The sequence below is a fragment of the Heloderma suspectum genome, chromosome 1 (genome assembly GCF_057233095.1).
Source record: "Heloderma suspectum isolate Gila_16-S chromosome 1, 16-S_ref, whole genome shotgun sequence".
Classification (NCBI taxonomy): domain Eukaryota; kingdom Metazoa; phylum Chordata; class Lepidosauria; order Squamata; family Helodermatidae; genus Heloderma; species Heloderma suspectum.
The window spans coordinates 299,583,612-299,597,021 of record NC_139458.1 but is presented as its reverse complement, the minus strand read 5'-3'; the positions used below and the strand labels follow the sequence as shown (position 1 = coordinate 299,597,021).

The window sequence follows — 13,410 nt, the reverse complement described above, 5'->3', positions numbered from 1 at the left end:
CATGGCAAACTGTGGTTAATCGGAAGTGGAAACTTCTGAACTCCTTGCAGTTGTGCAGGAGGGGGAGCACATTGGAGGGAGTATGGGCTGATTCACATCTTGCTAAACTATGGTTTAGCATGGGGCAGGCAACTTGTGGTCCTCCAAATGTTTTGGCCTACAACTTCCATAATTCCTAATCAGCATAGCTAATGGTGAGGGATGATGGGAAGTTTTAGGCCAAAACATCTAGAAGGCTGCTCAAACACAGCCTTCGTTCTGGAAATAAAACAGCTGCTGCAGATATGTGTTCAAAGGATGGCAAGCCGGGAAAAACTATTTATGTGTGATTGACAAAATCACAATAAATAGCTTTCTCCTGCTTGCCACCCTTTGGTGGGTGGCAAGCATACATCTAGCATACAGTTATCCATGCAATTCACACATGCAACCATACTTGTGAGTGGTTGCTACACATGACAAACCATTTGTGTGAAGCTACTTCATACACATTGCAGCAATGTTCACCCCACCATCACAAGCCTCCTTGGGTGTGACAATGCTACAAAAGCACAGGGAGTTGTTTCACACAAATAGCTTTCCACATGAAGCAGCTATGAATGTGGATGACTGCATCTGTGAATAAAGCTTAAGTCTTTTTTTACAGCTTGCTTCAATAGTGCAGTGTCATTTTCTGACACTGCACTGCTACATTGCCCAAAGCATCTTAGGGATACTTCACGTTACTTTTTAGCTACATGAAGTGTGCACAAAAATGCACTGATAACACAGTAAACATTATTGCTGTTTATTAAACATAATTGTACCCAACTCATACAACCACAATAGAAAAATAGCCACTCACCTTGCTCTTTGCACATTATGACAAATCAGTGTCTTTGTACAGAGAAAAAGTAACTATGAACCTGTCCTTGGATCATTCTTCATCTTACCATGTAACCTTACTATCCAATTTCATATAATGAATCAGTAAAAATAATGTATTCAAAATAATCATCAGTAATTAGTCAATAAATATCTGATGTATAAAGACATGTTATTAAAAAAGTGTGCGGTGCTTAAAACAATCTTTCCTATCCTTTGAAACTCCTTCTGGCAGGGATGGGGGGGATGCTAAACTATCATGAAAATGTTTGTATAGTTCATTAATGGCTTTATCTCCCAGAAAGAAATGGAATTATCTAAAATTAGATAATTATACTAGCCCTCTTTTCTTTTTTGGACTTATGTACAGTACTGCAAGATAACCCTTTTACAGACATGATTAAGGCTGCAATCCCATACACTTTCCTGAGAGTAAACCCTATTGAATACACCGGGCCTTTCTTCCAGATAAACATGTATAGGACTGCACTGCAAACAGCTGTCTTACTTTTCCAGGTGCAGCAGGTATAAAAAAAGAGAGTGTAAAACCCTAGATGGCAACGTTCTCACAGGAGGATTTCCCACCACCGGCCTGTTCCTCCTTCCCAACATCTTCAAGATAGCATTTCACATTTTTTTAAAGCTAAAAGCTGAGCAGCTTGTTCAGGGGCAGGTGAGCGAGGCACAAGGAGATAAGGTGGAGAGAGAAGGATGGTAGGTAAAAGGCACTACCCATAGAGCCTGACCGCAGCCATACACAAAAGTGCCTTAATTCAATTAGCTGCAGTTCTTACCTAAACATTACCCTTTGCCAGCCACCCACTACTGCACTTCTCCCTCCTCTGAAACCCCCATATCCCCCAACATGTACATACCTTTCTCCCCCTACCCTTATGATAAAAACTCGATTATAACGCCCTCTCTCCTCCTCCCCTTTACCCCACACCCCACAGTACTTCCCGAAACTATACAGTGAATACCGCCCCCAGCACGCCAACCGGGGGGGGGGGGGGCAGCCCGCTTCAACCGCAAACCTGTACACGTCTACTCGGAAGTAAGTCCCACCGAGTTCGGTGGGACTTGCTCCCATGGAAGTGTACTTCGGGTTGGCGCCACAGGCGACGTCCTCCTAATAAACACACTTACCAGCCAGAAAGCGGTTCTGCCCGAAGCCCCCGACACTTCTGCCAACGCCGCCGCCGCCGCCGCCACCGGCCATCTTCGCTCAGGCGCTTGCCGGCTCTCACACCATGACGCTGAGGAGCCGTTTCTGGCCCAGACACCGGCGCCTCAGAGGCGGCACTAGGCCTTCCCTGCGGCCCGCGCCTTCCGCCGCCAGCCCCGCAGCCTTGCCTGTAGCCTCGCTTGCCGCGACTGAGGCTGACTGAGCGCCGCCTGACTTGACTGGAGGTGGGGGTGGAAAGGACGGCTGCTCAAATGCCTCTCGCAGACCGGAGTCCAGCCGCCCAACTAGGCCTACATAGCGCGGGGAAAGAGAAAGACACACACACACACACACGCACGCAGGAGAGGGGCAGAGAGGGAAGGGAAGGAGCGGCAGAGGCAGCGCAGGCTCCCTTTCTCGCGCCCGCCTTTCCTTGTTGTGTCCGGCGGCGTCACAGCAGCCCCCGAGTGGTTCGAAAGAAGCCAGAGAAGGAGGCCAGAGCAGTCGCGCCGGCTGCCTGGCTGGCTTTCCCTGGGCGCTACGCTGCTTGCCTGCCACCCAAAGGCGGGGCGGCGAGGAAGAATGAACCAGACTGAGCCAGGCTTCGCCTCTCCCCACCCCCGGTTGCAAGCTCTTGTTGCTGCGGTCAGTGCTTTCCCCTCTCGCAGCTCTTCAGCAACCGCCTGTGCAAAACCACCCCGCCGAAGACGAGACCCACCGTTCAGACCACCACCACCACCACCACCACCTTTTCTTTTTTGTTGTTCTTTCTTTTTTGGCTCCCTCCTTCCCAAAGGAGGGCAACCCTTAAACGTACACACGGAAAGAAAGTGTAGCTAATTTCCAGCAAAACGCAACACGCTAGTTCCCCGCACCACCACCACCGACACTCCCCCTCCCTTGCTTAAAATGGCCGCAGACGAGTTGGGCTGCTAGTGCAGGATGGCTGCCCCTGGCTTTTCCCCCGTTCTGCATCCACCTCAGCTCCAGAGCCTGTAGAGAAGGCGACAAAAGAAAAGGAGGGAAAGTCGGGGGAATTAACTTCGGAATTGTCCAAGGAACGTATATAATGAATGCCTGGATGGGGAAGCTTTTACAACTCTCAAATAATTAGGGTCAGAGATGATTTTGTATCTGTCTCCCACACACATATATTAACATACCCCTTCCCCCAGTTCTTTGGACCTAAGGCAGGCTAAAGTAGGCTTCCCATAAATGTGATGAAAGACGGGGCATTTTTTGATGGCATGAATGCAAAAATGTGTTTACATTTTTAATCATTATTAATTGGTGCTTTCAGATGCAGTGAGCTACCCTGAGGCTGCTTCTGGTACAGGCTGGGTCCAAATAAATATATATCAGTTTCGAGAGGTAACTCTACACATGGACATCACCAGATGGTCAATATCGAAATCAGATTGATTATGTACTTTGCAGCCAAAGATGGAGAAGCTCTATATAGTCAGTAAAAATAAGACCTGGAGCTGACTATGGCTCAGATCATGAGCTGCTTCTTGCAAAATTTCGGCTTAAATTGAAGAATGTAGGGAAAACCACTAAACCATTCAGGTATGACCTCAATCATATCCCTTATGAATATACAGTGGAGGTGAGGAATAGATTGAAGGGATTAGACCTGATAGACAGAGTGCCTGAGGAACTATGGACGGAGGTCTGTAACATTGTTCAGGAGGCAGCAACGAAATCCATCCCAAAGAAAAAGAAATGCAAGAAAGCCAAGTGGCTGTCTGATGTGGCTTTACAACCAGCTGAGGAAAGAAGGGAAGCGAAAAGCAAGGGAGGAAGGGGAAGATATATCCAACTGAATGCAGAGTTCCAGAGAATAGCAAGGAGAGACAAGAAGGCCTTCTTAAATGAACAATGCAAAGAAATCAAGGAAAACAATAGAATGGGGAAGACTAGAGATCTCTTCAAGAAAATTGGAGATCTCAAGGGAACGTTTTGTGCAAAGACGGGCATGATAAAGGACAAAGAAGGCAGGGACCTGACAGAAGCAGATGAGATTAAGAAGAGGTGGAAAGAATACACAGAAGAACTATACAGGAAAGATCTTAATGTCCCTGATAGCCATGATAGTGTGGTCACTGAACTTGAGCCGGACATCCTAGAGAGCGAAGTCAAGTGGGCCTTAGGAAGCATTACTAACAACAAAGCTAGCAGAGATGACAGTCTTCCAGCTGAGCTATTTAAAATCCTAAAAGATGATGGTGTTAAAGTGCTGCATTCAATATGCCAACAAATTTGGAACACTCAACAGTGGCCACAAGATTGGAAAAGGTCAGTTTACATTCCAATTCAAAGGGCAACGCCAAAGAGTGTTCAAACTACCGCACAATTGCGCTCATTTCACATGCCAGCAAGGTTATGCTCAAAATCCTACAAGCTAGGCTTCAGCAGCATGTGAACCGAGAACTACCGGAAGTACAAGCTGGGTTTTGAAGAGGCAGAGGAACTAGAGATCAAATCGCCAACATTTGCTGGATCATGGAGAAAGCAAGAGAATTCCAGAAAAATGTCTATTTCTGCTTCATTGACTACGCTAAAGCCTTTGATTGTGTGGATCACAACAAACTGTGGCAAATTCTTAAAGAGATGGGAGTACCAGGCCACCTTACCTGTCTCCTGGGAAACCTGTACGAGGGCCAAGAAGCAACAGTAAGAACCAGACATGGAACAAACGATTGGTTCAAAATTGGGAAAGGAGTATGACAAGGCTGCATATTGTCGGCCTGCTTATTTAACTTATATGCAGAGTACATCATGAGAAACGCCGGGTTGGATGAATCACAGGTCGGAATTAAGATTGCCGGGAGAATTACCAACAACCTCAGATATGCAGATGATACCACCCTAATGGCAGAAAGCAAAGAGGATCTAAAGAGCCTCTTGATGAGGGTGAAAGTGGAGAGCGCAAAAGCTGGTTTGAAACTCAACATTAAAAAAACTAAAAACATGGCATCTGGCCCCATCACTTCCTGGCATATAGAAGGGGAAGAAATGGAAGCAGTGGCAGATTTTACTTTCTTGGGCTCCAAGATCACCGCAGATGGTGACTGCAGCCATGAAATTAAAAGACGCTTGCTCCTTGGGAGGAAAGCTATGGCAAACCTAGATAGCATCGTAAGAAGCAGAGACATCACCTTGCCGACAAAGGTCCATCTAATCAAAGCTATGGTTTTCCCAGTAGTAACGTATGGCTGTGAGAGCTGGACTATAAGGAAGGCTGAGCGCCGAAGAATTGATGCCTTCGAACTGTGGTGCTAGAGAAGACTCTTACGAGTCCCCTGGACTGCAAGGAGGTCAAATCAGTCCATCCTAAAGGAAATCAACCCTGAGTGCTCATTGGAAGGACAGATACTGAAGCTGAAGCTCAAATATTTTGGCCACCTAATGCAAAGAGAAAACTCCCTGGAAAAGACCCTGATGCTGGGAAAGATTGAAGGCAAAAGGAGACGGGGACGGCAGAGGATGAGATGGCTAGATAGCATTACCGATGCAATGAATATGAACTTGAGCACACTCCGGGAGAGAGCAGAGGACAGGAAGGCCTGGCGTGCTATGGTCCATGGGGTCACGAAGAGTCGGACATGACATGACTTAACGACTGAACAACAACTAGTGATACAATCCATCCTTTGTTTTACTAGGCATAGTATTTGGTATTTATTGTTCAAACTGTTAATATACAGCTGTGGTGGAAAACGTGTGCCCCAATATGAAGTAGCTCTAATTATTCCACCTTCAAAGCCTTCAGATCTGCCAGTTCTACCTTTTTAAGGAGACTATCTACTACTACCAGGCCTGAAGTATTCCAGCATGTCTTACCCTTATCTACTTCTTGGGAGGGGTATTATTTAGGGAGGTCAGGGAATACATCACCTTTCCTTCCTTGTGTTTTTCAGACTACATGTGACTCAAGCACCTATTTCTGTTTTTCACTGCAAGAGACCTCTCTCTTTCTTATTTGCAACCCACTGGTTCTACACACTGACCTGGTTTGGATGATCATTTTAAAAATCCTATAAAATCATGAGGATCCCTTTTTGATTTTATGGATCCTCATTTTACCCAGTCCCCTTTGTGTTTACTGCTCCCTTTCCCAGCACAAGCATATGCCTGCTATTCAGAAGTAACTCCTGTTGTGCTCAATGAGGCTTGCTCCTGAAATGCAGGTGCCACTGGACTTTCAGGGGAAAGGAGAAAGCGGGGGAGGGGGGAAGCCTCTCTTATTGGTTGAGCAGCCCCTGCCAGTCAGATGATGTTGACTCCCACCCCCACCAGGAAGTATGTTCTGTGAAGTAAGTTTTACTGGTGCAGAGGATCTGCTCCTGGAGCCCTGCATGGATCACATTGCAGCAAAGCTGATTTCTTTTCAATTAAATCCAGTACTCCTCCATTAGCTTTTCCTTCTGTTGTTGTGGAAACACAGCCGAGCAAGCAGGAGGTGGTGCGGGGCTGAGAGGTGAAGCTCTTTGCTTTAGGAGATTTTGTGGAAAAACTCAAATTTCAGCTGCACCTAGCACAAAAAGTACTGGGCCAAACTCTCTGAAATTTGGCAGGCGGGCTCCCCTCCATGTCAGCAGAGAGGGCCCCAAGTGTCATGTATTTATCATGAAAACTGAAAAAGTTATGGCCATCTGTGTTTTCCCATGCAAGTCAATGGAAAAACGCCCAAACTGAGTGGTCCAAATATCCAAATCTCACTTTGGATCTGGAACCGAATCGAAGCAGAGGGGGTCTGAATCAGTCCGAGTTGAAGTGGGGCTGATTAGGAGGGTCCAAAGCAGCATCTGAAGTTAAATGGGGGTGCATGCACAGCCCTAGTTTTTCCTCCTGTCCTTACGGCTGATCCAAAGGTTTGTCTATCCCCCCCCCCCATCTTTTTTGCATCAGCTTCCTTGCTACTTCTATCCCAGCAACCAAAGACTCATTCCCAGCTCTTAAAGGGTCTACTCGGCACTGCCTGGAAAGCACTTCACCAAGGGCAACACACAGTGCAATAAAACTGCAAACACAACAAGTGCTTTCACCTCTGTAAGATAGGAAAGGAAATGTATGTGAAATATCACCCCACCCCAAGTTCTCTTGGAATAATTAGGATCGTGTGCAAGGGGCCAATTCAAAATCTTCCTTGGATAGCTTGATATGAATAGAGACTTAGCAATCAGAGAGACATTTATAGATTCAGGAGTTCCTATTCCTGGCGTCTCCAGTGTAGTGGTGCTCATGAACACTGTTCTTGGTGCCCAACACAGGCTCCCTGCCCCTCCTGATCTTAATGTTAATATTTTTAGATTTATTTTTTTAAAAACTGGGGGGCAAGGTTACCTTGGAGGTTGGCATGCAGCAAAGTGAAGTACTGGCCTCGGGTGCCATCTTTATTTCCTGAGAATGCCACTGGGGCCTATGCATATGCTTCATTTTGAAGCATATCCAGCTGCCCAGAAAAAAGAAAAAGGTATGCGGGGGGTGGTAGGAAGTGTCCTGGGGAGGTAGAGGGGGTGGGGGCTGATATGTGATTCGGCATTTGGGGCTCACCCCCACCTCTTCCTTGTACTCAGTTTCTTGGCCAAGTTACTTCTAGCTTCTCTTTGAACCTCGTTCCACACCGGCTGGGTATATTTTGAATATCAGAAGGGAGGATGTTACATTGCTCAGGGCCAACTCTACTGTTGCTGTGTGACCTCGTTCACATGGACACATGAATTTCTGTGTATATGTGTGTAACACAACAAGCAAAGTGGGACTAAGGAGGACTTTAACCAGAGGTGTAATGTGTGCACAGCAGATTTATGCGCTATGCTCTTACATATCCTACTTCTAAATTGGGGAAATTAGTTCACACACTTGTTCAAAGTCCAAAAGCATTAGACTTAATTTTTACAGATTTTCATTCTTAAAACACATGCATGCACATTTGTTACAGAAGACAGTATTCTACTTCTAAAAAGGTAGCACTTTAGCTTCAACCAGTCCTGCAATTGCTAAGTATACTTACCTGGGATCAAAAAGAGAACTACTTTCTTGTAAGCATATTTCAGGTCAAAGTGTTACTTATAAACGTTAAATATTGCCATGTACTTTTCAAAACCCAGATCCTACAAATGGTATTGGTGCTTGCTTAATATAATCTCTATTTCACCATGGTCCTAAACATGTATGCTTGCATATCAGCTTGCCACACCACCAGAATATCTCTGCAAAACTAAGAAAACATTGTGATTTATGACATATATAATAATTTCAGTGCTCTATCATGAATACTTATGTTCAGGAATAACACATCTTCAGACTAAATCAGTCATTCCAAATAGATATCCATAAATACTGTATGCTTTGTCCCTTGACAGAATCAATCTTCTGATGCGTAGCAAACAAAATATGGTAATAGACACATTCGAGGCACTGATAACTCAAAACTTCAGCTGAAATCAATATGATGCTGTAGAGTTGTCAGTTCCTAAATTACTACTATACATATATCAAAGCCCTTGTGTAAACAAGTATCTCAACACAATCACAAAATAAAATATTTTAGGCTATGTACTCCTATACCCACTTAACTGGGAGTAAGTCCCATTGAAATCAATGAGACTTACTTCTGAGTAGACCTGTACATGATTGCACTGTTAATTCAATTAATCCAAAGGATCAACTCCCTCTTTTTGATTTTCAGTACAGACTTTAAAAGGGTGGAGGGAGGGGGCAACATGAAAAATGGACCCCCTCATCAGGCCTATTACACCCAGTAGTGGAGACAGGATATTGCAGGATGTGAACATTCAAAATAGCACTATATCTTCAGACATGTGAACTCAGTATTGTAGTGGAAAGGCAAGGTCTCACCAGCACTAGAAGGTGCTAATGTGGAAACAACTGCAATCAATAAGCGAAATATCTGTGTCCTCTTTTTCTCTGATTTTCTAGGATGACATTCAGTTATTGATGCCAGAGGCTTAAGGCAGGGAACTTGATGCTGCCTGTGCCCTTTGTTTGGAAACTTCAGCTAGAACAAAATGTGGATGCTTGTCTGGAGTGACATGCAGAGAGCATATTACACTGGCTATGTAAGAGCTCCATTGGATCCCAGGTACTTTTCAGGCCAAATTTAAGGTGCCGGTTTTGGCCTCCAAAGTCCTAAATGGCCTGGGTCTGGGATACTAGAGAGAACATCTTCTGTCATATCACCTACCCCAGCCAAGAGTTGAGGCCCTAGAGCAGTCTTATCCAACCTAGTGCCCTCCAGATGTTTTGGACTTCAACACTGTAAGGCCCAGCCACCAGATGGGGAAAGGCTGCTGTACATTTCACAAGAAAGTTGTACCTTCATGGTGATGGCTCTTATCTTGTGGAATGTCATTTGCAAAGGAACTGCCAGAGCCACATCCCTGGCTTCGATTGTACCCCCAAAAAGCCTGTTGCAAGACATTTCAGCTCTCCTGCATGTAGTCTCTCAGATTTACAGTTAGTTCCAATAGAACAAACAAAACACCCTGATATGCTTGACAAAAGGGAAAATTTCTGGATCTATAAACTCAGAACTCTTAGTCCAAATGGCCTTAATCTGGAGGACAATTTATAAGCATGACACCATGCATACCTCTGTTTTTTCTCCTAAGGAACTTCCATCTCCAGGCATTCCAAAGTGCCACTCCTGATATCCAGTTAACGGCACAGCTACTGATGAGGGTGGAAGCTGAAATGTTTAGCTTAAGGTATATTTTTTTAATACTCTCATGTTAGTCATTCTGTCTTCCATATATATATATATATATATATATCCAAGAACAAACAAGCAAATGGGAAAATACATCAAGCTTAATCTAGTTATTGGCAGAAGATAAAACATTTCACATTTTTTCCATTTTACTTTACAGACAAAAATATAGATGGAATCCATTGGCTGCTTGGAGTTTTTCTTTATTCTTCATAATAACAAATTATATTTAGAACTTTTCTAGATGAAGCTGTTTAATCCGTTCTTGCTATTTCCACTTTTGTTGCAGAATTAAGATCAGATCTTTACACTAGGGGCTTTTCCTTTCCTGCATTTCCATACTTTCGGCTGAAAAACCACTAGGTGGTGCTGTGGCATAGTAGAATAGTACATTGGTGAGGACTTGCACTTCTTTTGCTTTGGCAAAAAATACTGGATTTTTCCCACTCCAAACCCCACCCTCCTGTGAAATTGCTTTTAAAAAGTAAAAGTGAAATTGGATGGTGATGATGATGTCTAAAGCACCTGTAAACACCCATGAGTGAGGAATGAGGAGCACACAATAAAAACCTCATCTCGAAAAGTTCTTACTCTCTTTTCCATAATCTGGGGAAAGGCTTTGGCAAATATTGCTGTATATGTTCCTGATTTGCAAATCAAATAAAATCATGCTGTATTTTATTTTTTAAAAATCAGATATTTTGTGCTTGCCTTTAGCGTATTCCAGTTGGTACGCAAGTTTATCTGCCATGGCTATTTATCACAACTCCGTGTACCAAAACCTCAATATTAGAAGTTTTGCAATTTTCCAGCTTTTAGTTATCACCCTGTGGGCTGCTATCAGCATGAACATGATGAATTCCTTAGATGTCACTTTTGCGTTTTGTTCTTCTTCCAGGCTTTTAAAGTACAACTGTGCACAAATGGCTTCTCAGAATTCTCCAGCCTATTTGTGGGCAGATACATTGGGGGGACAATTTCTCCAAATTTCTCCTAGGGGAGGAGAAATTCTCCAACAGTTTCTCACAGATAGGGCTCAGTAATGGCAGGGGTTGGAGGACAGGTTCGTTCTTTTTCCTAAGGGTTTTTGGTCGATTGTACAGCTCCTGCAAGTGTCAACAGTATCAACTAAGTTGGCACTTCCACTTTTCTGAGGCAGAATTTTGAATTTCTTTTGGGTTTTGAGCTTACCCAATTACTGCGAGGTGGCCAAGGGTGCTGTGTGTTTTCCTCTTTCGATTACACATTGTTCGATTGCTCTGCAGCCTCCCAGGCCACCTGCACTTCCTGAACTGAAAAAGCCCCATGAGAAGAATTTCTTCATGATGTCTTCCTCATGATGGCTTTAACTGAAGTGTGGGAAACCGAGGAGGCTACAGGCTGCCACAGAGATTATTGTACAATGACAGACAGGACACTCATACACACTCCTCAGCCACCTGTTCTAAGCACAAGAACCCCAAATCCAATCCATGAGAATTTCTACAAAATTTCTTCTCCTTTGAATTTCTTTTTGAAAGTAATGTCTTTTCTATGAAATTGAATGAAAATGGTCTAAAAAATGTGGGAGAGATTTTTGGCACAGCATTATTTTAAAGCAGTACGCTGCTGAATCCTATAAATCCTTACTTCTTCCACTAAGTCCAGTAGGACTTATGTCTAGATAAGTCTGCGTAGCTTTGCAGTCTTATCAGTCTCTGATTAGATATAGCTATCATATATATATATATATATATATATATATATATAGTTTATTTGTATGTTATTGTTTATGGATAAATAGGTTTATTGTTTTTATTGTTTTAATCTGTTGTACCCCACTTGCAGGACGAAATGGTGAAAAAAAATGGAATATAGAGGAACAGAGGCTATCTTGTTTAAACCAAGGGTAGCATCCAATGGTATCCTTCTGCCAATAGGATGGAGGAATCAGAGTGTAAGAATGTCATGTCACATTCCAATTTACAATAGAGCCCATGTCTGCACCTGGCATACTGTAGCATTTGCTGTGGCCCATCTATCTCAGCCTGAGGCTGAGTTCACTATTAGAAGGAGTGATTCCATCCCACCTAATATCAATAAGTACGGGACAAGATTTTACTCAGTGGACAGTCAGAGAGTTAAATCATGCCTAGAAAAATGAAGAATACCCTTACACCCTCTGGTCCTATCAACCTTAAGGATGTAAATTCTATTCATAACATAATGACTGCAATCCAAGGCCTCTCAACTAGGGTAGTTACAGATCTATACAGCTCAATATCCTCAAACAGCAGCATGCTCACCTGTAGACATTGTGATGTCATTTCTGTCAAACAATTTATTTATTTATTTATTGCATTTATACCCCGCCTTTCTCCCTCTCGCAAGGAACTCAAGGCGGCTAGAGTTTCAAACAAGAGTTTCCTTATAATCAGCCCAAGTTAACTTAGTATATCCCATCACTAAAAGTAAAACTCTGAAACATGGATACATATTCACATTAATTAATGCGTGTCTAAAATGCAATATGAGTAAATATTTGTGAAGGGACAACGTTACTCCTTCAATATTTATTCAGTAATAGCATTTTTGGCCTCACTCCATCTTCCATCTGTGAGAATCTTTCACCATAAGAAATAAGTTGAAAAATCCACCTTTCCATTTATCTATTTAGCAATATTTCCACAGCCTATAAAAATGTGGTAGGATCTATATAAGAATATGTTAGTGTAATGCCTATGACTAGAGATCTACCTGACCGATTTTGCTCATTTTTTTATCTGAAGCTTAAGCAGTGTACAAGTGTAGAAAATTTTGAAACTTCAAAAAAGTTTGAAGCTTGAGCTTTAATAGCAAAACGGTACGTCCATTTGCTCCACACCAGTCTCCTATCGCTCTCTGGCTCAGTACCAGCTTATTTGCTCCACCCCAAACGGCACCTGATCTGACATCACATGTTCTTAACCTGAAAATTAAAGAAATGTTAAATGATCTTTTAAATAATAATGTGCCAAACAGCATGTGATCTGACATCTCGTATTTTTGACCTCCATTACCTGCAAAGAGGGAGGCTAATGGTGTGCGTGGCTGGGAGGGAGGGAGGGAGGGAGGGAGGGAGGTGGGTTGGAAGATGCCATTTGCTATAGCGGTAGGAAGCTTGCTTTGATGTAGTGGGAAGAGGTTGTATTATTGGGGTGCTCACTGAAGGGAAGCTGTTGTGGGACATAACTGGAAAGCTGAGAGAGGAAGAGAGAAGGAAATGCCCCTTGAAAGGTGTTCCAGTCAGCAAGGAAATTGCCAAACATATTTTCATCCAATCATTCTCAGACTACTAGTGCCCATAGCGATACAGGCTTTACACTAGTACTACAGTTGCTTTTCCTGAACTCATTGATAAAGGGCCTATGACCAGGGAATACAAATTTGTAAAATTTCTATAAAAACCATACATTTCTTCCTAACTCTTAAGACATTATTTTCACTCCTGTTGTAAGTGAAAATATTGATAAGATCTGGAGAAGAAGATTCCATAATTAAACAAACAAACAAAATTTTAAGGGAGCAATCCTAAACTGGACATCTGCTGGCAGAGGGGCTTTAGGATTTGGCGGAAGCCTCACTAAGCCAAGTGCAAGATACGCTACCACCAGAAAAAATAGCT

General features: G+C 43.3%; 1 protein-coding gene across 9 annotated transcripts in view; it reads right to left on the bottom strand.

Annotated features, from left to right (window-relative positions):
* SENP6 (SUMO specific peptidase 6) overlaps window positions 1-3,022 on the bottom strand; it is a 73,734-nt gene extending 70,712 nt beyond the window's left edge. For 3 of the 9 annotated variants that reach the window (XR_014786595.1, XR_014786596.1, XM_084826911.1), the window contains exon 1: window positions 2,011-2,809. Coding sequence is in view for 4 of the 9 variants with exons in the window: in XM_084826911.1 (XP_084683037.1) it covers window positions 2,011-2,083 (73 nt within the window). In the remaining 5 variants the exon portion in view is untranslated. Of the gene's footprint in view, window positions 1-2,010 lie in introns of all 9 variants that reach the window. The other 6 variants (XM_084826912.1, XM_084826913.1, XM_084826919.1 and 3 more) reach the window with 6 other exon arrangements.
* Between the last annotated feature and the right edge of the window lie 10,388 nt (window positions 3,023-13,410).